The sequence below is a fragment of the Salarias fasciatus genome, unplaced genomic scaffold, assembly GCF_902148845.1.
Source record: "Salarias fasciatus unplaced genomic scaffold, fSalaFa1.1, whole genome shotgun sequence".
NCBI classification, from domain to species: Eukaryota; Metazoa; Chordata; class Actinopteri; order Blenniiformes; family Blenniidae; genus Salarias; species Salarias fasciatus.
Genome location: NW_021941401.1, coordinates 92354 through 120210, shown reverse-complemented (window position 1 = coordinate 120210; position 27857 = coordinate 92354). Strand labels below are relative to the sequence as shown.

The 27857-nt window shown below is 46.8% G+C and overlaps 4 protein-coding genes across 7 annotated transcripts in view; 2 read left to right on the top strand and 2 right to left on the bottom strand.

Annotated features, from left to right (window-relative positions):
* LOC115385714 (PDZ domain-containing protein 2-like) overlaps nucleotides 1-4710 on the bottom strand; it is a 40237-nt gene extending 35527 nt beyond the window's left edge. For all 4 annotated transcript variants that reach the window (XM_030087773.1, XM_030087776.1, XM_030087774.1 and 1 more), the window contains exon 1: nucleotides 4366-4710. The gene's annotated coding sequence lies outside the window, so the exon portion shown is untranslated. The remainder of the gene's footprint in view (nucleotides 1-4365) is intronic.
* Nucleotides 4711-8377: 3667 nt separating this feature from the next.
* On the top strand, nucleotides 8378-16656 carry LOC115385728 (Golgi phosphoprotein 3). The gene is made up of 4 exons (XM_030087796.1): nucleotides 8378-8769; nucleotides 10268-10399; nucleotides 13635-13749; nucleotides 13836-16656. Exons 1-4 carry the CDS (start codon nucleotides 8560-8562, stop codon nucleotides 14258-14260), a joined length of 882 nt encoding a protein of 293 aa, XP_029943656.1. The 5' UTR covers nucleotides 8378-8559; the 3' UTR covers nucleotides 14261-16656.
* Nucleotides 16657-16709: 53 nt separating this feature from the next.
* On the bottom strand, nucleotides 16710-20780 carry LOC115385725 (E3 ubiquitin-protein ligase DTX3L-like). The gene is made up of 4 exons (XM_030087793.1): nucleotides 20518-20780; nucleotides 18023-19024; nucleotides 17665-17882; nucleotides 16710-17388 (listed from the first exon to the last, which is right to left on the bottom strand). The coding sequence occupies exons 1-4, from the start codon at nucleotides 20521-20523 to the stop codon at nucleotides 17319-17321; spliced, it is 1296 nt and encodes a 431-aa protein (XP_029943653.1). The 5' UTR covers nucleotides 20524-20780; the 3' UTR covers nucleotides 16710-17318.
* A 369-nt stretch (nucleotides 20781-21149) lies between these two features.
* LOC115385722 (heat shock 70 kDa protein 12A-like) lies at nucleotides 21150-27278 on the top strand. Its single transcript, XM_030087790.1, has 4 exons — nucleotides 21150-21525; nucleotides 23897-24118; nucleotides 25201-25372; nucleotides 25636-27278. The coding sequence occupies exons 1-4, from the start codon at nucleotides 21244-21246 to the stop codon at nucleotides 26664-26666; spliced, it is 1707 nt and encodes a 568-aa protein (XP_029943650.1). The 5' UTR covers nucleotides 21150-21243; the 3' UTR covers nucleotides 26667-27278.
* The last annotated feature ends 579 nt before the right edge of the window (nucleotides 27279-27857 follow it).

Below are 27857 nucleotides of genomic sequence, written 5' to 3'. Positions count from 1 at the left end.
ATTTCAGGTGAAAACGCAAAACTGTAGTCAGTGTGTCTGTTTACATGGCAACTGGGCTCAGAGGCGGTGGAAACGGCTCCCAAGGTGGAAATGATCAAAAGATCAAAAGCACTCGGACACATTGGAAACAGGTGAAAATGACACTTTCAGGGTCCGTCTCCTGCTCATGGGCACCACAGTCACGATAAATAGTCCTTCAACATTTATACCTTTACCACTAAAAGCACATGCTAACACTTAGAAACATCTAAGATGCTTTTGGATACAGAATTTTCCACCACACAATGAAAATCTCACCCCACAGGTATGGTGGGTGGTTCCTGTTTTGGACCACAACAGGCAGTTTAAGATTATGGATTAGGCTTTATGGTATTTAATAAGCACTGGCATCAGTATCAGGAGGTAGCTGAAGGCTAGCATTCGCACTCGAATCTGTGCTTTCCAGTTGACTGTAACTTCAGCAGGACTGGAACCCAGGGCTTCTTAACCCCAGAGAGTAAAATGACAGACACACACGAGTGCCTGTACAGACTTGTTGTGGTGACCACAACATGACACATTTGCTAATCCCTAACCCTCACTTAAACAGTCACAATGAAATTCCTGAACCTCACGCAGATTTGAAGCTAACTGTGAGCATTTGGTTCCACACTAGCGAGATCTGACCCACGCACGGGGGATTCTTTGGCTTTGTGCTCCATAACAGACCAAACAATGACTTCCATGGCCAGGCCCTGCTTACACAACAATGTTTTCAAGTGAAAGCAGCCAGCTTTTCATGTGTTTGGCTGTCAGTTTACACAATAGCTGAAAATGGCACTTTTGGAAACAGTTGTCAGATTAGAACATTTTGGAAACACAAGGCTCACATTCCTGTGTAAAGATGAGAAATACAGGTTTTCTGAAAGGCACAGGTGTAGCTACATCAGGAACAACGGAGGGTTCCCCAGTGTTTCTGTAACGGCCATCTAGATCACATGTGGAGACGTTTCTTTCAGACGCCAGACACTGAGCTCCAGTATTTACATGACACTGTTTTCTTGAAAGAAACAGCAACATGTGGTTACACATGCACGCCACAGCGCTTTCAGAATGTTTCCATGTGAACAGGGAACGCAAACGAGGCCTCGTACAGCCGTGGAGGTCACTCGCTGAGCGTCCATCTGGAGCCCAGGACTTCTCGAGACGAGTGGTATCGTTGCATCAATAATATCTATTGCCATTTCTAATTTCCATCGAAGTCACACAGGATGATTTTCTGTTTTATTCTTCCAAAGCGACAGCAGAGACACGAGAGGCAGCCGCACTGAGTTCAGACTTCAGCCACTCATTCATGGCTCCGGTGCTTCTGTGATTCTCTTACAGGTTTGGAAACGTGACATGTATTGAGAGCGCTGGAGACTCCTGTTGACCTACATCTGACTTGCGTCTGGCTGGTGAAGGTGGTGAAGGCTGGGAATGATCGGAGCGGTCTGGATGGCAGCCTCGAGATGTAAAAGCGATCACATTATTTCATACTGAGGTCATTTTCTGAGCTGTAGCCAGAGGAGCTTGGGAAAAAAGCACTGAATAGAGTAACAGAGCAGAGATTTCCTCCGCAGGAATGCAGAAGGTACACTGGTCTAAAAGCAAGTTAATCCTGACAGAGACGGAGGGAGAATCAAACAGATGTGTCTGACGGACAGATGTGCTCAGCAGAAGGGGGATGGGGGGGGGGGGGGGGGGGGGGGGGGGGGGGGGGGTCGTATGTGCATTTCACTTTGAAATGTCAGTCAGGTTAGACACCACTGAAGATTTTACCAACATGAGCAGAAAAATGGCTCCACACATGTGAAGGAGCCGATATTTGTCATGTGGTTTGTTTTTGTAGTTAAATCTGTGTTTTGAGATGAATTCTGAGTCGAACTGTTCACACAGCAACGTTTTGAAAAGGATTTCCATTTACACAGCAACGGCAAAAACACTGAAGACAGCGGATTTACCATGCCAGGCCACGAGGTGGCGCTGTTGTTTATTGAAATAAAACCACATTCATACAATGGTGGCACTCTATTATTTTCAAAAAGTTGTGTTGTCAGAGGCTTGGGCACAGCGCTCAGTTAACAGACCCCCAAAATGGAACAAAGGTTCTGTGTTTTCACTTGAAATCTGCGGCATGCAAATGAGCCCGAAGAATCCAACAAAAGTATGAGATATGTTGTTCATGATGGCCTGGATCTGGGTGTGTGTGTGTGTGTGTGTGTACTTTGACTTGTGCTGAATTTTAGATTTACTATGGAATTAGCATTATTTATGATGGCAGTGTTTTGTTTCGAGTCCAATTTGTTTGGGCCCCTCAAATTTCTAGAAACAGCCCTGGGTATGGCAGCACACACACATGAATATCTCATGGTGAAACTATTTAAAATGAGGAATATGTTTGTGTTTAAATGCTCATCTCTTTCATGCAGGTGAAATCCATCCAGCCATATATGACTTACATGTTTTAAATGCTTTCTCCGTGTGGTTGTATTCGGACCATTTCACACTTTCAGGCATTCATTTGTACTTATTGTGCAACATCTAAACCAGATGAATCCAAACAACATGAAAGCCCCACAGACAGTCGCACGTATCAGACAGCCCAGTGTGTTTGAGCCATGCAACCACAAAATTCAGGAAGAATATTTAACACATTTAGAAATTAAACTCAACAGTCACGCTGAACACATGGAATTATTTTTAATGCTTTTATGGCAAACTTGATGAATTTCCATCTAAGTTGCAAAAGTGTCATTTAAATGGTGTGTAGTATAAAAAAACTATGAAAATTCTTAGTTTTTAATATATCTAAGAGTGAAAGGAACTCCATGGTGCAGTGTGTGATTTGTTGCAGTGAATTTTAATACTTCTCATGTATTTTCTCACAATACCTTTGAACATTTCATGCACATTTACTTCCACACTGAGTACAGTAACTGTTCAGCCATAATTTCACACTGCAGACAACCAACATGGAGGAAAAGTAAGATTGCATGCAGCTGGACAGCACGAGCAGAAAAAGATGTAGAACATTCAGGCGCGACCATGCGGCTGGAGAACTGGAAAGTTACCCGTTACAAAAGAGTTGGGAACAATCCCAGAGCAAAAATCAAAATCTAGTCATAAACCTCAAGCAGCGCTGTCATCGTCCATATAAGCAATTACATCGATGAAATGACCGCTAACGGGCACGTCTGCCCCACTTCAACGGACTCCAGCCCAGCAGTTCTGCACATGTTCAGCAGATTCCCTCCAGGGTGTCAAGACTCCCAGTCCACCTTCTCCTGGACCTGCTAGTTTTAGGCAAATGCAGCCCGATTCTGATGATCTGCTGACAGTGACCCATCCCTGATCTGTGCTGTGACCCTGTGAACGTTGCAGTTTTGTGTTTTTTCACATCAAATCCAGGCCTTGATCATATGTGGTACCAAATCTGATAAGTATCTGATACTCTTCAAGGCGACGTTCACATTGACGCCACAGTCTGGTTTGGTGGTTTCCAGGAGAACAGTTTGGACTGACTGGTTGTGCCACATGTATGGTTAGGTGCAGGGGGTTCTGGATTCTGGTCTGGACATGTTTTTGGAAGTTTCAGTGAGAGGACTCTGAAAGCTTCAGCAGACAAAGAAAATCTGTGCGAAACGTTTGCAGACAGCTCCTTCCTGTTCCAATAAGACAGCACCAGAGCACAAAGCAGGTCCAGGAAGACCTGGAGGATCCAGTCTGACTGTGCTGAACAGAGTCCAGACCTGATCCTGACAGAGCAGAGACTGAAGCAGGACTGCTCCTCCTACATCAGTGTCTCACCTCACTAATGGTCCAAAAGTCCCACCAACACCCCTAAAGCTGAGGAAAGTCTCCCTTAGAAGAGCAGGAGCTGTTCTGGCTGCAGGGAGTGGAGCCACAGCAGAGGAAATCCTCTGGATGGAGAGTGGGATGTCACTCAAATCCAAATATGAAAACAGGTGAACAGATACTTTTGGCAATAAAAGTTTGTTTCTATGACTCCTGGATTCACTGTTGAACTGTTTGCTTCATTCACCCCCATTTTTAGTACAAAAATTGCTGAAACTTAATTTCAAACAACATTCAAACTGATGTAATGTCAAAAGAGGAGATTTAAAGCCTTTTAAAATGACTTCTTAGACAACAGTTTTAGTTTTTCCATCGACCCTGATCAGTCTCGGTTCAACAGAATCAAGCTCCTTTCAAACAGGCTTCTGGGAAGAAATGGTAGAGGAATAAACCTCTGTAATGATCGCGATCGCGTCTATCAAAACACACCGTAAAGCCCAGCTCAGACTCGGTGTCAAATGATCCATTACATTATAACCACCGCTGTACCTTTGGACGGCATCGTGCGCTCCGGAGGCTCCGGGCTCCCCTTCCCAGCCGTAATCCATGGTGCTGCGGCAGTTTCCCCCGCTAAAACACTGATTTACCACTTTAAAAGCGTTGTAAAAGGCGATTTCGTGCAGGAACAACTCTGCAAAGCTGCGTGGAAAAAGAAAAGAAGAGGGAAAAAAAGTGTAGCTCCACAGTTGAAAACTGCGCTGAGCTGCAGAGAGACGCATCCAGGACGCGCACGGCTCTGTCCAAAGTGCGCACGTGAACGGAACGCGAGTCTTTTAATCCGTATCAAACGCTTTGTGGTATTGATGAGCTTTCATTCAGCCGCCTTGTTCTCCTCTGCGGGCGGAGGGAGGAGGAGGAGGAGGAGGAGGAGGAGGAGGAGGAGGAGGAGTCTGGGTCCACATTCTGTCGAGACGGCTGTTTAGCTCCGAACTCCGCCTGCCGGCAGAGGCCTCTCCTCCAATCGGCTCACACACACGCGCACGCACGCACACACACACACACACACACACACACACACACACACACACACACACACACACACACACACACACACGCACACACACACACCAGTGATTCCCCTTAACCTGGAGCAGACCCCCCACAGGGGGCGCCAAAGCCCTCTTGAACATATACAATACAGGATTTTCCAACATAAGGCGTGTGGACCAAAATCGGCCCCCAAGAGGCTCCAATATGGCCAGAAGGGGAAGTTATTTCACCCCGTTACATTTAGGGTGACCACCTGTCCCGTTTAAGGCTGTTTTGTCCCGTTATTTCAGTGTTTGTCCCGCGTCACGCATATCAGGACAATGTCCCGCTTTTCCATTCACTGGCAAAAAAAAAAAAAAAAAAAAATACAAACAAAATGAACCAGCCCAGAGCGGGTCTATTCCTCTACCTCTATGCTCTGATCTGCGCGAGCGGAGAGCATTTCATTTTGACCAATGGTTGCAGAAGACAACGATGACGTCCGTCCAATAGGCTGCGTTTTAAGGTACTACGTCAAATGTATACGCCCCAAACAAACACACGAGGGAGTGAGGGAAGTGGAGCGGCGGGAGTCCGAATGATGAAAGTAGAGCGGCGGAAGAAGATGTAAATGAAATGATGAGTGGACCACAGTCCAAACACAGAAAGTGTTCTTTCATAAAGGAATGGATGTCTTCACACAGCTGGGTGAGACCAACTGACGAGCCCGACAAAGCCCTGTTCAGCTACCTGTGCAGCAGCAGCTTCTCCTGGTGGAGAAAATGATGTCAAACCACATGCTGGATGTGATTCTCATCAAAAAAAGGTCCGACAGCAAGAGACTTCTAAAATTATTGAGCCTCTGCAGTGAAAGAGAGGACCTTACTGGAGGCTGTAAGGTCAAGCAAAAAGTATAAATTCAAGAAGAACTAAGGTGAGAGTCATATATTTATGTATTTAAATGGTCAAATAATCATGTTTTATTGTGTATGTATCTAATGATGCTAATATTTGTTGGCTGTTTTTCCTTCTGTGTTTCAGAAATGTGCCCTCGAGCCTCTACACAGTGCTGCAAGAAGCTGACCTACTGAGAGAAAAGACACAGACTATTTCTTTTACCTTGTACCTTGTACATTACAGTTAAACATGGCTATGCAAAAGCATGAGATTTTATGTTGATATATATATATATATATATATATATATATATATATATTTTTTTTTTTTTTTTTTTCCCACTGGTATTTTATTTAAGCGAAGATTTCCACACAGTGCGCTAGTTGAATTCTGTCAGTATGGGGTATGTTGGAAGCGCCTATAGGCCTGTTGGTTATTGTCCTGTATACTTGAGAGGCTTTATGTTCGGCCTTTTCAGTGCTTTTAGATGGATTATTAATGTTAATGTGTCAATATATGTCTTACTTAAGTAAGTAAAACACATTTGTTACTTAATTCTGTGTGATGTTCCTGAAAATATACAGGCTACATATTAAATATTTTGTTTTACTGGTCTTGTGGTCTAAACTGTGAAGTGTATGGTCAGGGTTTACAGATGGTTGCGTCCATCCCACCTTGTCCCTCCAAACCATGCCAGGTGTCCCACTTTTTGTCTTTCTGGAGGTGGTCACCCTAGTTCCATTACTTTAGTAAAATTTTGGAGAAATTCTACTAGTGAGAGCAGTTTGAAGTCATTTTGAGAGCAGAGTTCCAGACTGACAGGGTTTTCAGGGATTCAAGGACTTTTAAAGAACCACAGAATACTGGGTTTTCAGAGCAGTGGCAGCTGCCCAATAGAGGGCGCTTGGGCACTGCCCCCTCAGTGTTTTTTTTTTTTTTTTTAAAGAAATACTTTTTAGCTAGCCTTGCATAGCAGATGGGCCTGCCTGATACAGGTCCTGAAATCCTGAACTTGTGAAATATTTCCGTGTCGGACATATGAAACTGTCCATCTGGCGTGTCAGGTTACTTTTTAGCAGCATGTGTGTTTAAATTGATGGTCACATGTCATATACAAGAGTAGGGAGTAGAGTAGAGTGTTACTTTATTGATCCCAAACTAGGAAATTCTGTTGTTGCAGCAGCCTCACAAAAACAAACAAAAAATAAATAAATAAATAAATACGTACAATTTACACAGGAAAAAAGTTCTATAGACCATAGACTACACACACACACACACACACACACACACACACATATATAGACACGCCCATATATACATACATACATATACACACATATACATGTATCCACATATATACACACCTGCACATACAGTACATGAACTTGGTTTTAGTCCAGCTCGCTTGGAGGCCAAGCTGTGCTGCATCCTCACTGTAAGTGCCCAGAGCATCTCTCAGCTGACTGTAGGTTGTGTTGAGTAGGATGGTATCATCAGCATATTCCAGTCAGGTGGTAGTTGCCAAAGGACACTCCGGGGGTGCGCTTGCAGACCTTGGACATCAGATGGTCGATGATGCAGTTAAAAAGATCAGGAGCAGCCACACAGCCCTGGCGAACGCCTCTAGAGATGGTAAACCAGTCGGAGTCAATACCGTTAATACGGACACAACCCTCTGCTTTTGGGGGGGGGGGGGGGGGGGGGGGGGGGTTGCACCTGAATAAAACATTCAGCTAGCAGTCCCAAATTTAGATTTTTAGAAAGCCTTTGATCGGGTCTCGCACCAGTACGTCTTCCAGGTCCTGCAAAAAATTGGATTCCCAGAAAAGTTCATAGCGTGGGTGGGATTGCTGTACCGGGATATCAGTAGCAAATTTGTGGTTAAAGCTAGGGTTGGCGATCTTGGAAAACTAGCATGTAGCACGAATGTAGCATCTCCCCAAGGCTCCGCCTTGCTCCGGCCAGCTCCCACCCCATTGGAGGAGCTCCAGATGGGAGCTCTGACGCACCCGCTAACATGCACGAGCACCGCTGTCCTCAGCGCTTCTTTTCTTCGTTTTTCTTTATTTGCACTACGCCAAGTTATAGCGCACTCAACGGTAAGTAAACCCCCAAACATTCTTCTCCGCCATTCTGCAACGACGCTCCGTCCTTCTACGCGCGCACTCAGTCACAGCAGGAAAAATGCCAATGCTGCTTTTTATTTCAAGATCAAAAACTGTGTTGCTTGTTCGTGAGAGCAGGCGGAGGTGATTCTGAGCTCAGTTTCAATGTTTTTTCCCCCACTGGTGAATTTGCTCTGAACTAAGAGTTTGCGTCTGTCTGAGATGGTTATGATGTGGCGGCTGCCCACAGAAGTGATGCCCCTTTCCTCTGCAGAGCTGCCCTGGCAGGAAGAGGAAGCCCAGCTGTGGTGGAGCAGCTCAAATCAACCACACACTTCAAATTTGCTGCAAACCAGCATGAAACAGGTGATGGGATGGTGTCAGTGTGGGCGGCGTGGCGGAGGGCGTGACCCTCAGGATTTTTCCAGGTTTTCCTTTGCAGACAGCTGGTTTTCCTGCCTTGACGCTGCCTCGGCCTCCCCCTGCTGGATGACTCCGGTACCACAGCCTCGAGACTCTGCACGGCGCCATATTAGACACTTCGGACGAAGTGGAGGAGGGGATCCTGGCTCCAGATGACAAGCGTGTCAGTCCGTGACTAGGACCTAATCCTCCCCAGGTAGCGGCTGCATGGTTGGCCCGTCACCGAGCGGAACCTCTCGGGCAGTGCAGTCCGGGACGTGTGGTTTTCGTCGCGGTTGAGGCAGACATGACTTCCCTGACTCAGAGGAGCTCCGGCCTGGTGCAGCGGCGGACTGAGGCTTCACGCAGCGCCGCCGACAAAGAGCGACCCACCGACCAGGAGGACCACGAGCCCCGGCGGGGGGACGAGCAGGACGACGACGACAGCGGGGACTCGAAGGAGACCCGGCTGACCCTGATGGAGGAGGTGTTGCTGTTGGGACTGAAGGACCGGGAGGTAAACGGAGCCGCTGTCCGTCAGGAGGGTTATCATCGCAGCATTAGCTGCTAACCGTGGCTAACAACAGCCAGGCCCGGAGCGGATAGACTTTAATATCTCTTCCTCACGGAGCCTTGTCAGTCACAGAAACTGAATTATTTCAAACGAACAGTGGCTGGAGAAGCAGTTTGTGTCTGTTTGTGGTTATTTTCATGGCTGTCGTAGTGCTGCTAAAGCTAAGGAGCGTTTCCAGCGTGGACCAGGAAACTTGTAACACCGGGGTTACGGGATTTATCGTGTCGCAGCTGACTGTGTCTCAGGCTCGGACACAGAAAGTGACACGTTTAGCTTCCAAACTACAAAAATGGCTCCTTTAAAGTCTGCTGGTGGTCAGCAAGTAACTCGTTGCTTTCCACGCGGGTTTGGGGTCAAAGTACGTTTAAAACAGCCGCATCCGTCACCATGGTTCAGTCTGTGGATGTCAGTCTTATGAGCCGGTCATCTCTCCGGGTAAAACGTGAAACAACGATGCTTCTCTGCGTTTGGGGTTGTTGGTGTTCACTGAAAACGGTGATCTCTGAGATTTGGAGAAACACCGTCTTTATGGTTGCATGTAGACGGAGGAGACGGTGTTTAGCGTCACAGTGTGAGGCAGGAACGTCGCCTGTGTGCGACCTGTTTACAGTCTCCGCTCCGCTGCTGTTCTGAAGACAGTGCCGATCCCTGTGCTTCGTTACACACAAGTCCCAGTCGATACTGTCTTTTATTTGACTTGTTTTGCTCTTTATTACCTCATTCAGGAGGAGCTCCACCTCTCTGTCGGTCCAAACAAACGACCATCGAAAGAACAGGAAGGAATATGTGCTTTGATTGTCATCTTTTCTAGGATTCTCATTGGTTAGCACGACTTTATACTTATGACTACACTGCCCTGGTTTGGCATGCTCATAGCAGCACTTAATCAGGTTTTGTGCAAATGAAATGTGTTTGGAAATGAAAAAGGGAAAATATCCACTTGTGGGAATACTCAGCTCTGTGTAAACCACCAGTCGCTTTATTAGGTACACCGAGCTCGTGTCTGGTTGAACCCCCTTTTGATTTCAGGATTGCCTTAATTCCTCCTGGTTTTGATGGAGGTCCTTCATATCAGCGTTCAGTTCAATTTTATTTGTGTCGCACAAAACAGAAGTTATTTCATAACACGTTTACCGAGAAAAACTAACAATTCCACAAATCCTCTCTCAGGTTGACAGTGCAGTTCAGTTCTCAGAATCAGAGGCTCATTCATGCTGTTCTGATCAAACTGGTGCCTCAGGTTAGCCCAGCTGTTATCATGCCTGCAGCCAGAAGAGCTGTAAAAAGTGGAAACTAGAGCGTTTCGACAGTGTTCAGACATTCCAACATGAAGCCTTTTCTTTAGTGAGCCGCTGCACCTGTCCTCACTCTGTCTCTGTTGGTATGCTCGTGTTTCGAACAGGCTTTTGATGGTGTGTGTGTGTGTGTGTGTGTGATGCAGGGCTACACCTCCTTCTGGAATGACTGCATCTCGTCGGGGTTGAGAGGCTGCATGCTGATCGAACTTGCTCTGCGAGGACGCCTCCAGCTCGAGGCGTGTGGCATGAGGAGGAAGAGTCTGCTGGCCAGAAAGGTGGGTCGCAATCCTCACCTGAAAACTAAACTACACATATGTATTAGGGCTGCAACAGTACACGGCAAAATATTGAACTTTTCAGTCCGCTCGGCATGGGGTTAGGGGGCCCTAATGGACCGCGTTTTTTTGGTTTTGTGATTCATTTTACACTTCTGCTTTACAGCCCATCGTTTAACCCCCAAATTCCACCGGACGCGAAAGCGCCTCGCTGTGTAGTGGAGTGCTGGCGTCTTGCTCCAAAGCACACTGGAAGTGCTGCGCGTCCGGAGGGGGAGAGCTGCTCCTCGGAAAGGCTGTTGTGCTGTCGTGAATTAGGGTGTATGTGCCTATGTGCCTGTCCGGACGGATAAAAAAACGCTCTCCCTCCGCGACCTAATGTCCAACTGCAAACATTCATAGGTTTTCATATTTTAATGAGGATAGCATGCAAACAATGACAGAAGGGGGAGGAATAAGTAACGGAACCATCACATTTAATATTTTGTGCCCCCCCCCCCTCCCTCCCTCCTTGGCAGCAATAATTTCAACCAGACGCTTCCTGTAGCTGCAGATCAGTCTGGCACATCGATCAGGACTAATCTTGGCCCATTCTTCTTTACAAAACTGCTGTAGTTCAGTCAGATTCCTGGGATGTCTGGCATGAATCGCTGTCTTGAGGTCATGTCACAGCATCTCAATGGGGTTCAAGTCTGGACTTTGACTTGGCCACTCCAGAACGTGTATTTTGTTCTTCTGAAACCATTCTGAAGTTGATTTACTTCTGTGTTTTGGATCATTGTCTTGTTGCAGCGTCCATCCATTTTTTAACTTCAACTGTCTGACAGACGGCCTCAGGTTTTCCTGCAAAACATTCTGATAAACTTTTGAATTCATTTTTCCATTAATGATGGCAAGTTGTCCAGGCCCTGAGGCAGCAAAACAGCCCCAAACCATGATGCTCCCTCCACCATGCTTCACGGTGGGGATGAGGTGTTGATGTTGGTGAGCTGTTCCATTTTTCCTCCACACATGACGTTGTGTGTTCCTCCCAAACAATTCAACTTTGGTTTCATCAGTCCACAAAGTATTTAGCCAAAACTTCTGTGGAGTGTCCAAGTGCCTTTTTGCGAACATTAAACGAGCAACAATGTTTTTTTTAGACAGCAGTGGCTTCCTCCATGGAGTCCTCCCATCAACACCATTCTTGGCCATTGTTTTACATATAATTGATGTGTGCACAGAGATATTGGACTGTGCCAGTGATTTCTGTAAGTCTTTAGCAGACAGTCTAGGGTTCTTTTTTACCTCTCTGAGTATTCTGCGCTGAACTCTTGGCGTCATGTTTGGTGGACGGCCACTCCTTGGGAGAGAAGCAACAGTGCCAAACTCTGTCCATTTGTAGACGACTTCTCTGACTGTCGATTGATGAACATCCAGACTTTTAGAGATGGTTTTGTATCCTTTCCCAGCTTTATACAACTCAACAATTCTTGATCGCAGGTCTTCAGACAGCTCTTTTGAGCGAGCCATGGTGCACATCGTCCAGCCGCTGGCTCCCAGCTGTTAGCATCGTAGTTAGCTTAGCTCTACTGCGGGAGGTGAAGAGGAGACAGAGCCGGACTGACAAAAGTGGACAAAATCCTCCTTCCAGTGGTCCAGGGGACGGCGTATTAGCACGTGAAGTAAATCCGAATGGTTATAAAACATTTTAAAAGACGTGTTTTCTTTTCAATCCGTTAAAATAACGTTTTGATACACACAGACCTGCGCATGCGCAGTGCTCCGTGGAAGGATATACCGGAGCACAGCAGTAGAAGCATAGACTCAGCAGCTGTGCGCCGGTATATCCTTCCACGGATCACTACGCTTGTGCAGGTCTGTGTGTATCAAAACGTTATTTTAAGGGATTGAAAAGAAAACACGTCTTTTAAAATGTTCTATAACCATTCGGATTTACTTCACGTGCTAATACGCCGTCCCCTGGACCACTGGAAGGAGTATTTTGTTCACTTTCTCAGTCTGGCTCTGTCTCCTCTTCACCTCCCGCAGTTGAGCTAAGCTAACTACGATGCTAAATGCTGGCAGTCAGCGGCTGGACAAACGGACACAAAAAAGGTATTTATGAGCTTATCTCACTGTTTAAATGGTCGGGATAGGGCTTGGGTCCAAAATCTTCAGAGTATTCCTTTTAGTCTCCTTAAGCAGAGGGTTCAGTTACTTATTCTTCCCCCTTCTGTCATTGTTTGCATGCTATCCTCATTAAAATATGAAAACGTATAAATGTTTGGGTGGTTTTAGTTGAAGCAGACACTGTTTTTTCATCTGTGTGATTTTGACAAAGATCAGATCACATTTGATGGTGATTTTATGCAGAAATGTGAGAAATTCCCAAAGGTTCAGATACTTTTTCATACCACTGACAAGCAGTCAGGCAATAAGAGGATATTTATTATTTGAAAATACTATGTTCAGTATCTATTATCATGAGAGAGGCGCATGATATTATACAGTACACCAGCAATATTATTTGTTCATGTTTGCTGTGAAATGCAGTTTCTGTTTACGAGCAAAATAAAGGGATATTTTTGGGACAAAAAGTTGTTCTCTTTATGCACAAAATGTGTACCGAACTGAAACCGTGGCGAAAAAACCGAGGTACGAACCGTACCGTGGGTTATCTGTACCGTTGCACCCCTAGTATGTATATTTCCAGCTGTTTGTCATTTTCACCATTATCTGTTGTTTTTTAGTGCCATGTTAGTGCGTGTATTGTGTATACTATTGAACACCTGCTGAGATGTTCTTGTACTTCGGGGCCATTTTACACTGGTTGTATTACGGATGTGGAACGGAGCAGGAGCTTCAAGCGTAGGTATGTGGCCATAGATATGGCCACTAGCATTAGCCCCATTAGAATAAACAAACCTGAGCGTCGCGTGTAGCGCCTTGTAGCAGGCGACCAGAGCAACGTTAAAAATCGGATCATTTTGAGCGTGTTTTGGGTGTTCGTTTACACAGCGGTGCCGTATCGTATCCCTCGTTGCTGCTTGGCTTCATTCACGACTCCATTGAAGTGAAGCCGAGTGGCCTGAACGACGGAACAAATCCAACCTGAGGTTTAGGACGTGCAGTGTCACTGTGGTCTACTGTTGACTTGTGGTTTGGTTCCAGTCAGGGTTGACTTTCTGAATGGTGATTGGGTTTAAATGAACTGCTGCAGCTGTGTAACCGGCTGCCTTCACGCCATCCACAGGTGATCTGCAAATCTGACGCCCCCACCGGCGACGTGCTTTTGGACGAAGCTTTAAAACACATCAAAGACACGCAGCCGCCGGAGACGGTGCAGAGCTGGATCGAGCTGCTCAGCGGTGAGTTCTCCCTGCGTCCCGGAAAAACGCACGCGGGTAGAATCTGTTCGCGAATGAATAACCCCCGCGTCTGCCCGCTGTTTCAGGAGAGACGTGGAACCCCCTGAAGCTCCACTATCAGCTGAGGAACGTGCGTGAGCGTCTGGCCAAGAACCTTGTGGAGAAAGGCGTCCTCACCACGGAGAAGCAGAACTTCTTGCTCTTTGACATGACCACACACCCCCTGACCAACAACAACATCAAGCAGCGGCTCATCAAGAAGGTCCAGGAGGCCGTGCTGGACAAGTGGGTCAACGACCCCCACCGAATGGACAAGCGGCTGCTGGCGCTCATCTTCCTGGCGCACTCGTCGGACGTCCTGGAGAACGCCTTCGCCCCGCTGCTGGACGACCAGTACGACCTGGCCATGAAGAGAGTGCGGCAGCTGCTGGAACTGGAGCCCGAGGGGGAGAGCGTGAAGGCCAACGCCAACGAGCTGCTCTGGGCCGTCGTGGCCGCTTTCACTAAATGAGGCTCCACGGCGCCGCGCCGCGCTCTGGGGGTCGGGACGGGAACACTAACTCCAACGCGGGGACTCGGCGGGCTTCCGGCGAACTTCCTGCCTGGACGCTGGGATCGGGCTGCCCGCTCTCTCACACCTCATGCTCCTCTCAGATTTGATTTCTGGCCGCGTGTCACTTTCGTCTTCACATTTGTTTAAAAAAAGAACTGTATGACGTTTCAAAGACTGGTTGGTTTGGGCTGGGCGGGGATCCAGATGCAGATTCATATCATTGGTTCTTTTCTCTGAGGTACGGTGTGTTCTGCTGCAGGTTCTGAAAGATCAGCCGATAACTAGGATTCCGTTTACTCTCAGATCAAGTGCATGGCTGTGGCGGTGAATGCGGTGCCATCCAGACCAGCATCGGACACTTCTGACCTTCAGAGAAGCCCCCAGCAGGCTTGCAAGCCGGGCCACGCTGCGGCTTCATGTCACAACCAAGTCAAACCCTCCAGATTAACGTCCCGCTTTAATTTAAAGGTACAGTGGAAGTCCAGTGTTTGAGAATGAAATTAGACAAAAGAAATAAACTAGAAAAAATCAAACTGTCAGAAGATTTTAATCTTAAAGTTCAACGTTTGAATCATGGCAGTTTGCCGTTAGCGTTGACCTTCGTGTTCTTTGAAACGCTCTTCTTGTCGGGTTCTCTTTAGCTTTATCTGTCAAACTGGAACGTCTTGACACCACTGTCCGTCTTAGCCTCAACATGAGGAGTTCTTCTGGGCGGTGTCTTTAATCGTTACATCTCTTGATTCTGTAATATTTTGACTTTCAGAATGCAGCGTTTTGTTTTTTCACTTTCCCTCAAGGTGGCAGGAAGTTACTTGTACTTCGGTGCAGACGCCTGGTCCGGGGCCTTTCTGCTTCCAGGGAGTGGACTTTCTAAAAAGTGTCATGAAGGGTGTTAAAGCAGGGAAATGACCTGAAGGCTCAACATCACACAGCAGATTGTCATTGATCAGTAGGTTAAAAAAAATACAGTGAACCAGGAGGAATGAAGCAGGATAAGACGGTAGGTCTGCTGTGATAACTGGCCTTTATTTTGAAAGAGCTAACAAAAGTAAAAGTGCTCCATTATCATCTCAACCTGTCAAGCCAGCATGAGAAGAGAAGAGCTGTTTCCAGGCTTGAGCGGGTGTAGTCCTGTGAGCTGCCAGCGGGTGGCAGTGCTGAGCCTCAGGCGCCAAAGCAGAATACAATCGAGAGAAAATCTGAAGGCCTGCTTCTGGTTGGAGAATTAAAGATGACTTTGATTTTTTTTTTTTTTTTTTTTTTTAGCTTCTTTAGTTGCAGGAATTGATTAAAGAGAAATTATATTTTTGACTTTTTACTGTGTTTTAGGAAGCATAATTAAAAGGACTTAATGTTGAAATTTGACATTAGCTTCATAAATATTAATTTTCAGTTTCTGTCAAAAAAATGTTAAATGAAATATTCATGTAGTCACATCTGTATGCATTGGTGTTCATGATTGAATTATTGATTATCATGCAGTCACTGAGGTCGAATCAGTTTTGACTCCCCTGGTTTAGACCTGATTCGTTCGTTTCAAATGTTTCGGCTCCTGCCTCCCAAAAAATAATGTGCAACTCAACAACTCCTTTCGGATACCCAGGGGGCCATTTACACGACATCGATCCCTGGCCTCTGGAAACCGAACGCTCGGGCTCCATCCGGGGCCGACGGTGGAAAGCCGTGCCTTCTCGCCTGAACCGTCGTGTAAACTGAGCCCTGAGGAACCAGCCGGGATGAGCTGAGCTCTGAATGAATGTGTTCAGTCTAACTCGATGAGTCCGAGGATTCATATGACAGTTCTAAAGCTTTCACAAACTGGCGCCCGGATTGTCTTTCAGAAAGTCAGACCGTCCTGACCGGAGCATTTACTGTCCTTTGGAATCATCTTGAGCAAAAATCTTGACGCATGCGTTGAAAGCAAGTTCTGCGTTTGTTAGTTTTTTTTTTCTTTCTTTTCGTTTCTCCCCATCATGGCCGCTGTCTGTGGTCGAGCCTGGAGCGGTGAGGTGGACTGACATTCCAGATGCTCCTGTGTGTGCTCGTGTCCCTGAACCAGGACCAATTCACAGACATCTTTGCTTTCTGAAGCCTTTTTACAACAAACTGTACCTCTGCTCTTAAGTTCATGATTGCCTGTTGTCTTCATTTGTTTAATCTGTTTTAACAACTTTTGCTACGCCACCTCTGATCATTTTGGAAGACGTTGTACATGTAGCAAAGGGAACGGGAGGAAGTCACAGATGGAAATATGAGAGATTATATATGTTATCTAAATAAAGGGACCTCCAGTCTGTGTACTTTGTTTGAGCGGAGAAAATAAACTGAGTTTGGAAGTGCCTGATCAGAACGCAGCCGCTGCCGTTTGAATCCATACATGTACAAAATGGTCGAACATCCAGGAAACATAATTCCACCTCACATTTAAAAAGTGGTTTTAATGCAAACACTACTTCACTCGGAGTAAAAGAGGAAGACGTTTCTTGATTAATTCCTGTTTGGATTGAATGTCCACACTGCAGTGATCATCTGAAGATTAAATTATTCAATCAAAAATACAGACAGTATGATTCGCCAGAGTTAAATGTCAAATTGAAATTGCGCAAGCCACCAAGCACAGAAAACATTAACTGTTCTGTCTGCCACTCTAAGAATTAAAAATTGAATACAATCAATGCTTTCTTTAAAACTTTCACCATTTGCCATAGAGCCACTTGTGGGCTGTTCTTAACCCCCCAGGACGGGCATCACCGGCTTAAAAAGACCTTGAACGTTCACATCAAACAGTTCTCCAAATGATTTTACTAGAACAGAAAACACAAATTATTTAATACAGTGAAGAAAAAAAAATCAAGAAAAACACTAGATATACAAACTGGTCTTAATTCTATTTCCCCTGATCGACAGATTATCCAATAGAAGGTCAAAACTATCAAAACGTTCACATTTAATGACAAAATGTTCATAAGGAATGTCTGGAAGGCCTTTCAGGATCATTAGTGACAAACTGCAGAAGTCATTCAATCCCCTTGGCCTTGAGCTCATCTCGGACTCGGCGTAAGTAGTCTGGATCTGGATATCCATAGCTGTGAACACAGAGACAGAATCTGTGACCGATCAGGATCTGGAAAACTCACATATATGGAACATGCACAATTCAAAAAAAAAAACAACCAAACACTTTTTAGCCGGTCAGGACTATACGGATTATTTAAGTGTCATAAAGTGCGAGATGTTTTTTTAATGTGGACTGTACGCCGTTCACTTCAGCTCCTGGACTCGTTCACCACAGATCCGTTTCAGATCCACATCCATTTAGTGATCAATCAACATGACCCCGGTGAAAAGACGGCGATGCTCACCAAGTCGGTCCTCCATGCATGGATGTTTTGTGGTGGATGTCGTTCCAGGTGACCACGTTGTTCCTGCCGGTGGTGGTGGAGCGGCCGATGGTGAAGATCAGCTTCTGGTCGAACGCTCGCCGCAGCAGCTTTTCCACGGCCCTGCCCTCCGGAGAGTCTGGTAGGTAGGCCCTCCTGGACGCTCCTCCATACGGCTGACCGGGGTTCGGATGATACCTCTGCACACACACACACGAGACAAGACTCTCAGCCGGCAGCTATCACGCTGTCTTGAAACGTGTGAGCGGGGCCTCGGCGAGCAGACTGACACCGGGGACCATTCCCTGCACCACCCGATTCCCCGAAGCTGTCCTCTCACCTTCTGAATGCCACTTGGAATGTGATAATCGATGACTATCGAACCGTAGCTTTCATATCCGGGTAAAGGAGTGGAGCTTTTGTTGACGCTCATCGATCCCCCAGGCTGCGTGCCCTCCAGGACCCCGAACACCTGTCCGCAGGTGGGACACACGGGCTTGTAGGCAAAAGCTGTTTTCAGACAGTCTTTGCAGAACGAGTGTTTACATCTCAGCGTCTCCTTGTTGGATGCGAGTATTTTGTCCATGCAGATTGCGCAGGTTTCTTCTTCAGGGTCTTTGCCGGGGTCAGGGGAGGCTTTCTGCGGCGAGGTTCTGCCTCTCTGAGTGTCTGCTGGAGTTCTGCTTCTCGATCTCTTCAACGAACCCTGCGTTCTGGGCGAGAGTTGCGCCCTCAGCTGCGCGACGTAGCTGAAAGGTCCCATCACCGTTGTTTCTTGCTTGTTGGCACCAGGTTTAAAAAGAAGCTGTGGAAATCGCTGCTGGAGGGCCGACTGGTCAGGCGGACTCAAGCGGAACGACGCACTTTCAAAGTCAGACGCGGTTCTTTGGTAGAACGTGATGAACCGCTGTCTGGCCCAGACACAACGCATTCTGGTCGCAGGGTCGGGCGAGTCGTGCCGCAGTCTAAACGCCACCTGCACCATCCTGCTGGATTTGCCGTGACCGACCATGGGGTCAGGCTGGATGTCCATCACCACACTGTCTCCTTGAATTTTCTTCAGCCTGTCCACACATTTCTGCTCAATATATTCCATCACCAGCTGAGACACATGGGCGGGCTGGACCTGCGAGAAACCACCGTCATCCGGCGGCTGCGCCCGTCTTCCTGGTGGGGCGCTGGAACCCTGCAGTGCTTTTACAAGCTTGTCCAGCTCGTCAAGACTTCCCTTGACTTTGTAGTGAGAACCACAGTCCTTGGGTCTGTATCGAGAAAGTGCTTTCTTTTGTTGTTCATTTTTCAGACAAACTTTGTTAACGATGAGTGTGATATCTGTGATAATCTGCAAAAAAGAACGAAAAGCTGAAGTTAGTTATGTCTGTAAATCAGTTTCAGAGTTTCATGGCTCACACTCCAGTGATGCTACATGCTAACCATGATCGTTTTTGTACTGTAGATGCAGTTGGACGTGTGAGTAGCGTGATGCAGAAGCTGAACGGAGGCGCTTCACGGTAGAGTTGGCCGGTAGCCACATTCTGATACCGTTACACCTTCCCTGTTTGACCCTCGTGACTCTGCTGCCCCCCCTCCCAGGGTTCAAAGGTTCCACGTGCTCACAGGAGGTCGTAAAAACTGTGCGGTCTGAGACACGTGTGGAGAAACCCTTTCACTGGCAAATGAAGCTCAGAGTCTTTTTTAGATGACACAAAATTTCATCAATAAATAGAGAAGAATCTAAAGCAAAACCGGTTTTTAAACATTTCACTGTATTTGACACCAGAAGACATTTTGAATGACTTCAGCTCCTTTTACCTGCTGAGGAAATGCAGAAATTACATTTAGGAGTAAACATGTCAGAACGATTTACAACTTCACCCAGAGAAAAGTCAGGTCATTGTTTCAGGCCCCAAAGAAGAAAGGTTAAAGGTCAGTGCTTATCTCAAACCAGACATTCAACAACCACGTAAAGACAATGAAGTCTGCCCATTATCATCTGAAAAATATCACAAGATCTGAAGGGTTTATGACAGAACAACACTCAGAGAACCTTGCTGATGCATTTATTTTCAGCAGGCTGGGTTACTGCCACGGCGTGACACAGCTGCAGTGTTCACCAACACAAAGAGGGTGGAGCACTCCGAGCACGCTACACCTGCGCTTCACCCTCTGCATGGCGGCCTGCAGGCAGCCTCAAGGGACTGGCTGGAAAGCTTTTCATGGTCACGGGCTGAAATACACCTTGGATTGGGAATCTCCAGACCTATGAGTCCCGAGGACTGCCGTCACACACTACTCCTTGTGAAACAGGCTTTGACTCACGATGTTCCTCTTTCTCAGTGAACATCTTTCTGAATTATTCTCCTCATGAAGTCTTTCTTTATTCTTTTATCAAAATCAATTCCTTTGTAAAGCACTGATAAATAAATGTAGCTGCAATTGTTTAGGCTACTTGGGCAGTTTTTCAGCTCAGCTCTGTGTTGGTGTGTCCGCTATATTGTCAACAACAACAACAACAACAACAATAATAAAGTCTTGTTTTGTTTGAAAGTCTTAACATTTCCTTGGTGGCCTGAGGCCTCTTGTGGCCCACGGGTCTTATGTTTGACGACACAAACACATTAGGTAATCATTAACCTTTAAACAACATGAGTTTTCTTTCTGTGTCGCTTTCACACCGTATAAAGGCTCAATGTTTGGGTGGGACGATCATCAAGAAACGCAGAAAGGCATGATGGGAAAAACACGCGCTTTAAAACTAATTCTTCCACCCAGCGAGGAGAAATGTTTCCACAAACATGCTGAAAGTTTTGATTACAGAGAGAGTCTGACACCTACCTCCATTTTCCACAAGCGTGTCGGGCACAGAGGACAGAGAGAGGAGGGCACGGTGTTTGAGCGCTGTACTTTCACTTTCCGCGGACACCCTGTTTGAGTCCTGCCCGGCACTGCCCTCTGCTGGAGACATGTAGAACTGCAGGCCACTGCCACAGTGGCTGTGAATCAGCGCCCTCTGCTGGAGACTTGGAGAAGTGCAGGTCAGGCTCTTTGAACGGGGAGCTGTCGGTACCTGAACCGGCCGGGGCTGGTGGATTGAACCAAGGACCTTCTTGCTCTGAGGGAAGAGCGCTAACCACTGCGCCACCGTGCGGCCCTGTCTATTGAATACATTATGTTTTTTTTTTTTTTTGTCTGTTTATTTTTTCAGAAATATGTATTTACTACAGCAGAACTTTGTCACCGTCGTCTCTTCCTCCGTCATGACAGTGAATAATATTTATTTATTCTTTTAGTCACTCAGTAGCTCATTTTATTTTACCTGTAACTTTCCTCATCACGTAAACATAGTAGTTATACATACATATAAACACGTACATGTGCGTTTTTGCGCACAGCGCTGCGTCCAAGTTCCACCATGAGCGACTCCTCCTCCTCCTCCTCCTCCTCCTCCTCCTGTCAGTCTGTCAGAACGTGCACTGTGGTTGCAGCTGGAGTTCAGCCCTTTCTCTCTCCCTCTGCAGACTGTGACTGTCCGGTACTCCCGGTTCTCGTCCTGCTTCCACCATGAGCGACTCCTTCATCGTCGCCATCGACTTCGGCACCTCGTACAGCGGGTTCGCCTTCAGCATGACGTCCCGAGAGGAGGACATCGACCCCTACCTGCCCCCCTGGGGGGAAGAGGTCGGCTTGGAGACCCCCAAAACCCCCACCTGCATCCTGTTTGATGAGCACCAGCAGTTTGTCAGCTTTGGTTATGAAGCCAAAGTGTCGTACGTCAAAATGCGCGGAGACGACGCGCGAAAAAAGTTCTTCTTTGAATGCTTCAAGATGTCTCTCTATGGAAAAGTGAGTGATCTTTTCATCAACTCTCATACTGACAGTATTACTGATATGATCGTCTTGTATTCCCTCCTTGCTGCCTTCCAGTGAACACTGAGTTTCCAGAAACGTTTTCTCGGTGGTGTTACTTTCTGTTTCTGTTCTCCCTGAGGGCTCACATTCCTGACTGTCAGCAGCCTGCCGGTTCAAACCAGTGAACTCACAGCCCCTGAAGCCATCAGTGCTTTGAGTATTGAAGTAAATACAAAGTCAGTCCAGTGTTTTTATTGATATCGGGACAACAGTAACTTTACAGTGTGTTGAGCAGCCCTTCATTCTCGCTCAGTGAAGATAAAGAACACCCGGTTCCTCGACTGACCTAAATAATCCCAAACAGGTTCCTCAAAGACCGCAGCCATCCAACCAGACAGAGATCTTCCCATTTAGTCACATACCAGCATGAAGTGTCAACTGTCACACACACACACACACACACACACACACACATTCTGAAGAGCATTGGAAGTAAGATTTAGAATTTCTTAAATTCTTTGTCTTTTTCCAATTCTTGAAATGGTGTAAAGTGAAAAAAAAAATCAGACAAGTGATTGTCAAAATCATCACTTTCCAAAGTAGTTCAAGATAAATGACATGAGTTGAGCTGGAAAGAGTAACATCTAAAGGTAGATCATTGACCGGTGTTCTGTTCACTTATCAAGAAGGTCGGGTCTTACAGGGCAACTTCGGTTTTTTGACATCTGGACCTTATTTCTAGGTGTGTGCATGCTCATGTACTCACTCAGACAAACATTGTGCAGCACGGAGTCCTTCAGAAGTTGTTTAGATCCAACCGATTCAGCCGCACTTAGCGGGGGCCACGGCAAGGGAGCTTCAGCGCGGGACATAATCTCTGCAAAGTCAATCATTTCGGCTGTATTTTTTCATCCATCGCCAGTGTTATCACAAAGTCAGCTCGTCTACCGTACAGCCTGGGTGCACCGGCTGCAGCGCGGCTGTTGGGTCTCTGCCCTTGCCGGGAGGACCCGGAGGTCTCCAAGCCGGCCCGCGCGCACCGTGGCCCGCGCGCACCGCGGCCAGGCCGGCCTGGAGACCTCCGGAGACTCCGTGGAGCAAGCTCCGGGCCGTTTACCCACCTCGGCCCCAACTCGGACCAACTCGGCCCTGAAAGTCAGACACCTGTGCGACGTGACAGCCGAGGCCCAGCCAAAGTGCCTCTCTGCTGGGGAGAGGAGCTCCGCGACGTTCCCATCCGAGCTAATCAAAAAACCGAAGTTGCCCTTTAAAGAGTCACACTCACAAGTGTTTTATCTCAAACCAAACATTTGAAACTTGCTGCTTATAGTGAGAACTGATCGTTTCTGCTGTGTAGATGATATTTGATGTGGATGACAGGGAGTTTCTGTTGCTGAAAGATGTTACATGACTGTGACCTACAAAGAATAAAATGCTGTCTGAAAACAAGTGGGACCACATGGCTGAGAGAACAGCAGCCAGACCAGAGTTTCACCATAAAGATAAAGACTCACACTGCTGTGTGGCCACAGAACTACACACAACCGCCACAACACAACGTCCCCTCAGGACCGGAGAGTCCACTTCCTGTCTGGTCAGGCTCACTGACCCCGGTCAGAACCAGGCAGGAACCTGAGGCCGGACGTTACCAGACTCCAACCGCTGCACCTGCTGGAGTGAGGCTCCTCACTCTCAACACTCCACTGCTCCTCTTCTGTGTCGCCACAGTCAGTCAACAATCTGAGGAGTGACGATCCAACAACTGATCCAATGAGCCACTTATGGGCCGTGATCAGGAATGTTCTTTACTCACGTTTCAAAAACTACAATAAGAATAATCAATCATTTGTCACTGTGGAATTCATTTGTCGAACAAAACCTTCCCAGAAACAGCAGAGTGTCACTGTGATCTGGTGTTACAGACAGAACCTTCACCCCTGATTTATACACACCTGTCACAGGTGCAGCTGACCACCAGTCAGGGTTTTAGCGCCACCTAGTGCTCATTATTTACTCCACTTATTAAAACTTTCTTGGTCCTGAAAGATGGTGAAATCCAAAGAGTGCATGATGAAAATGTGACTTCAACTTTGAGGACCTCATCCTGAAAACAACTCACATCCTCCAGAAACAACGTGAGACTCTCACGGTTTCATGTGAATGTTTAAAAGAGTCAAGAGATGCACTGACAGGAGAAATACACATGTTGAGCTCCATCATCCAAACCCTGGGAGCTCTTCTTCCCACGTCTTTGTGCTGTTGAAGAACTTCCTAGTCAGTGATGCATATTAAAAACAGGAGTAGCTGTTCTTCTAGTTCCAGTCAATGCCTTGCAGATACTCATGATGATCTCGATCCTCACCAGAAACTCAGCAGTGATCTGACCATCAGAGCCGCCAATGGGAAGTGGATGAAGGGCCTGAAGGTGTTCACCGAGGCTCTGAGATACCTGAAGGACAGCGCCCTGAGAACCATCAACAACACGTCTGGGAGGAAGTTCATTGCCTCCGACTTCAACTGGGTGCTGACTGTACCTGCCATCTGGGATCCTTCTGCAAAGCAGTTCATGAGGAAAGCTGCCACTCAGGTAACAGAGACTGTGGATGAATGAATGACTGAATGAATGAATGGATGGATGGATGGATAGATGAATGGATGGAACAGAGACCACAGCACTGGTGTCCTCTCCTGAAAATCCGTTTTCTTCGGTGTGTCAGTGGATTCAGAACCAGGTTTTGATTTTCCAGGTGAAAAGAACTGTGAATGTGGTTTATCAGTGTCAAATAGGGCTGGACTGATCCTGATCCCAGTGTCAGGCATCGGCTCCTATAACAGCGGGGGTCAGCTGGAGCTGGCTCTGCTCTGCACTGCTCTGCTGGGGGTGGCCTCCCATCCCATCCGGCTTTGGGCTCAGTCCTGGTATGCTCGAATCGTGAGCTCAAGACCCCGGCGGGTCTCGGCCCGGTGTCCCTTCTTCTCCTGCTGGGTGGGGTCTTCTCCGGGCCCACTGTCTCAGGACTCCTTGGGTCTGATGGGCTGCAGGGCACCTGGGCTGGCTGGGTGGGGCTGTCAGGGCCTGCTGCCCCCGGGTGCTGGGGATACTGGGGGTGTTGCTGTGAGCCTCCTCACATCTGGTTTCAACCAGAACCGGGTGGTGGTGAACCTCCCTCTCACTGTCACTCTCACCCAGCCCCTCCGGCAGCCTGCAGCAGGAGCAGAATCCCAACGTCTTCCTGTTGCAAGAACAAAAACTCTTCTGACACTGAAAGACTCTCAGTCATAGATTATTGTTCACCTCAGCTGCCAAACAGCACCAGGGACAAAACGTAGCGTCTGTGTTTGTAATGGATACACAGTGGTGTGTGTACTGTGAACACACGAGGTGGTTTGCAGCAACACTGCCTTCACATGGTGTCTATGGAGTACGAATTAAGCTATATAGCTTTTAATTGACGTACTCAGTATCATAGAGTAGCTAAAGGTTAGCACTGTACCTGTTTCTGTCCTCTGAAAAGTGGAAACCTGAAGTTAGCAAACTGCTCTTTCTTCAGTAGACAAGCTTCCTTGCTGGTCTGTTTCACCAACAGATCTTACGATTTCCACACATTTTGACACAGGAGTTGTTTCTGTGTTGTAAAGCATTCACCGATACTGTTCTTCCAATTCCAGGCTGGTATTGTGACTAAAGGAAACGAAACTAAGCTGATAATTGCCCTGGAACCAGAGGCAGCCTCCATCTGGTGCAAGAAGCTCCCAGCTGACGGTTTCACAGCACGGAGCCAAGGAGACAACACACTGGAGCAGTCTCCAGGGACACAATACATTGTCGTGGACTGTGGAGGTAACATTTGGCTTTTTTTATAATTAATGAGAGATTTTGGATCCAAACAGCTCCTTAAAACCACTTCTGATCATCATGGATCAATCAATCCAGTATCGACTCAGACTGGCTCACCTCTAAATGTAAGGATTGGACTTTGGGTTGGCTCACCCATCACTATGAGCACTGTTCGTGAGAAAATAAGTATTTCGTGTTTATCAGTCCATTGACTGAGATGGAGGCCACATCAGGACAACTGGACTTCAGCGCTGTTTCTGTTGCAGGTGGAACTGTGGACATCACTGTCCATGAAGTCCTGGATGGAGGAGACTTGAAGGAGCTGCACAAAGCCTCGGGGAACAACATGGGCGGACAAACTGTGGACCAGAAGTTCAAAGAACTGCTGAAAACAATCTTCTGTGATGGTGTGTGGGAAGAATATGAAAGGCAGTACCCCAGTGAGGTTCAGAAAATGATGTACGACTTCACTCTGTTCAAAAAGAAAGACCAGGAGGTGGAGATCAGCTGTCCTTACAATCTGGGAAAATTAGCGCAGGAAGTGAAGGATGTGGAAGCCTTCTTTCAAACGGTGAGCGGTGCTTCCTGGAATGAGGGCTCCATCCAAATCTCTCGAGAGAAACTGAGGTCTTTCTTTAAAGAGAGTCTGAATGGCATCACTGCCAGTGTGAGAGAAATGTTGAGGAAAGACCTCAACATCGAGTATCTTCTGTTAGTCGGGGGCTACGCCGAGAGTCAGATTCTGCAGCAGCACATCATCAGTCAGTTCTCTGGTCAGTGTAAAGTTCTGTGTCCTTTCAGAGCCCAAGAGGCCATTGTGAAGGGAGCAGTGCTGTTTGGGAGAACCCCGGAGGTGGTGGCATCTCGCCAGAGTGCTTTCACTTACGGGCTTCATATCAGTAATCGTTTCGATGCGTCCAAGCACAGAGCAGACAAGAAATATACAAACAAAGATGGCGATTGGTGTGATGGTATCTTCATGAAGCTGGTGGCCATTAATGAGAACGTGGCCTGGGACGACACTAGAGAACATACCTTAACTCCAACAAGGTCTGATCAGACCTTTATGAACTTTCCATTTTACTGCACAGAGAAAGAAAGTCCGTTCTACATTGACGAAGAAGGGGTGGAGAAAATAGGTTCATTTAAGGTCAATATGCCCGACACGAGACTCGGCATGAAGCGTGAAGTCAAACTGAAGCTCAAGTTTGGCTTCACAGAAGTGCTGGCCACAGCCACAGATGTAGAATCCGGTTCAACAGAGTCAATTGAACTTGATTTCATGAGGAAGTTGTGAAGTTACCAAACTGTAGAAAAGTGCATCAATCCATCAATTCACCAGCACGAAGCTGCAGAGGCCAGTCAGAGGTCCACTTATTCAGAGTGTGGACAGAGTCAGTGACTGGGTTAAAATCTGTTTAAGAGTCTGTCAGCTGGTTTCTCAAAAGTCGGTGAAATATAAAATGAAGCTAGTCTATAAATTTTGGAATAATAAAAGTGAGTCTTTCACAGTTAATCTGTTTGGTGTTGGTGCAGGATGTAGTGATTATGGCGACGCTCCAGTGAATCCCATTGGTGGTATCACATGCTTTTGTGGTATTTGTCTTCACTGTTGCAGCGCCTTGTAAATTATAGATGGTCCCTTAACACTGCAGCACTACCGGCTCCTCAACGAAATCTATGTTGCTTCTGCTGTGTGACAGACAGATGCTTGTTCAGGTTCAGGTAGGCTGCATCATCTGCAGACCTGTTGGCTCGGTAGGTAAAGTGGAGGCAGTCCAGGTGTGTGTCAGTAATGTGACTGCATTTGTCCAATAATGTTCTACTCTCATGTATTTTTTCCATATCAAAATGTTTCTTATTTATTTTGCTCACAAAAAAGTAAATAAAATATATTTTCAATGTTTCAGTTCCATTTTTTTTTTTTTTAATTTATCGTTAAACAAAAACAAATTCACACCTGCTGCATCTGTCGTGACTGACTGACGAGATACTGATCATCACAGAGCTCATAGAGTCACGGGCTCCGTTTACATGGGTCCCTCAGACCGGTATGGCTCACACTGCACAATTATTAACAAGAGCGTGACAATTAACAGTACTCTTTTTATTGTGTAATGTCTTTTGCGTTGTAGGATGCTATTGGCTGCTGGTTTGCCTTTATGTTTGCTTGCGACAGACCGCCGACTGCCAGGCAAGCAGGCCCGTGGCGGATCGTTACCAGGCAGCGAATCACAGAGCTGCTTAATCGCTATTTGAGCAGATATCAAGCAGATAAAAACAGGAGCTGAAAACTGCTGCTAAAGATCAGAACCCACTTCAGCCTGGGCCATGTAGACCAGGGTTGAGCATGGATCACTTCATTTGGCGTCAATGAATGCAGATCGCTCAATGCGACTGTTTTCAGTCAGCTTGAATAAAACGCCCTTGGAATCTGGGCCAATGTGACACTCTGGTGAGGGTGCAGATGGAGACCGACAGGTAAACA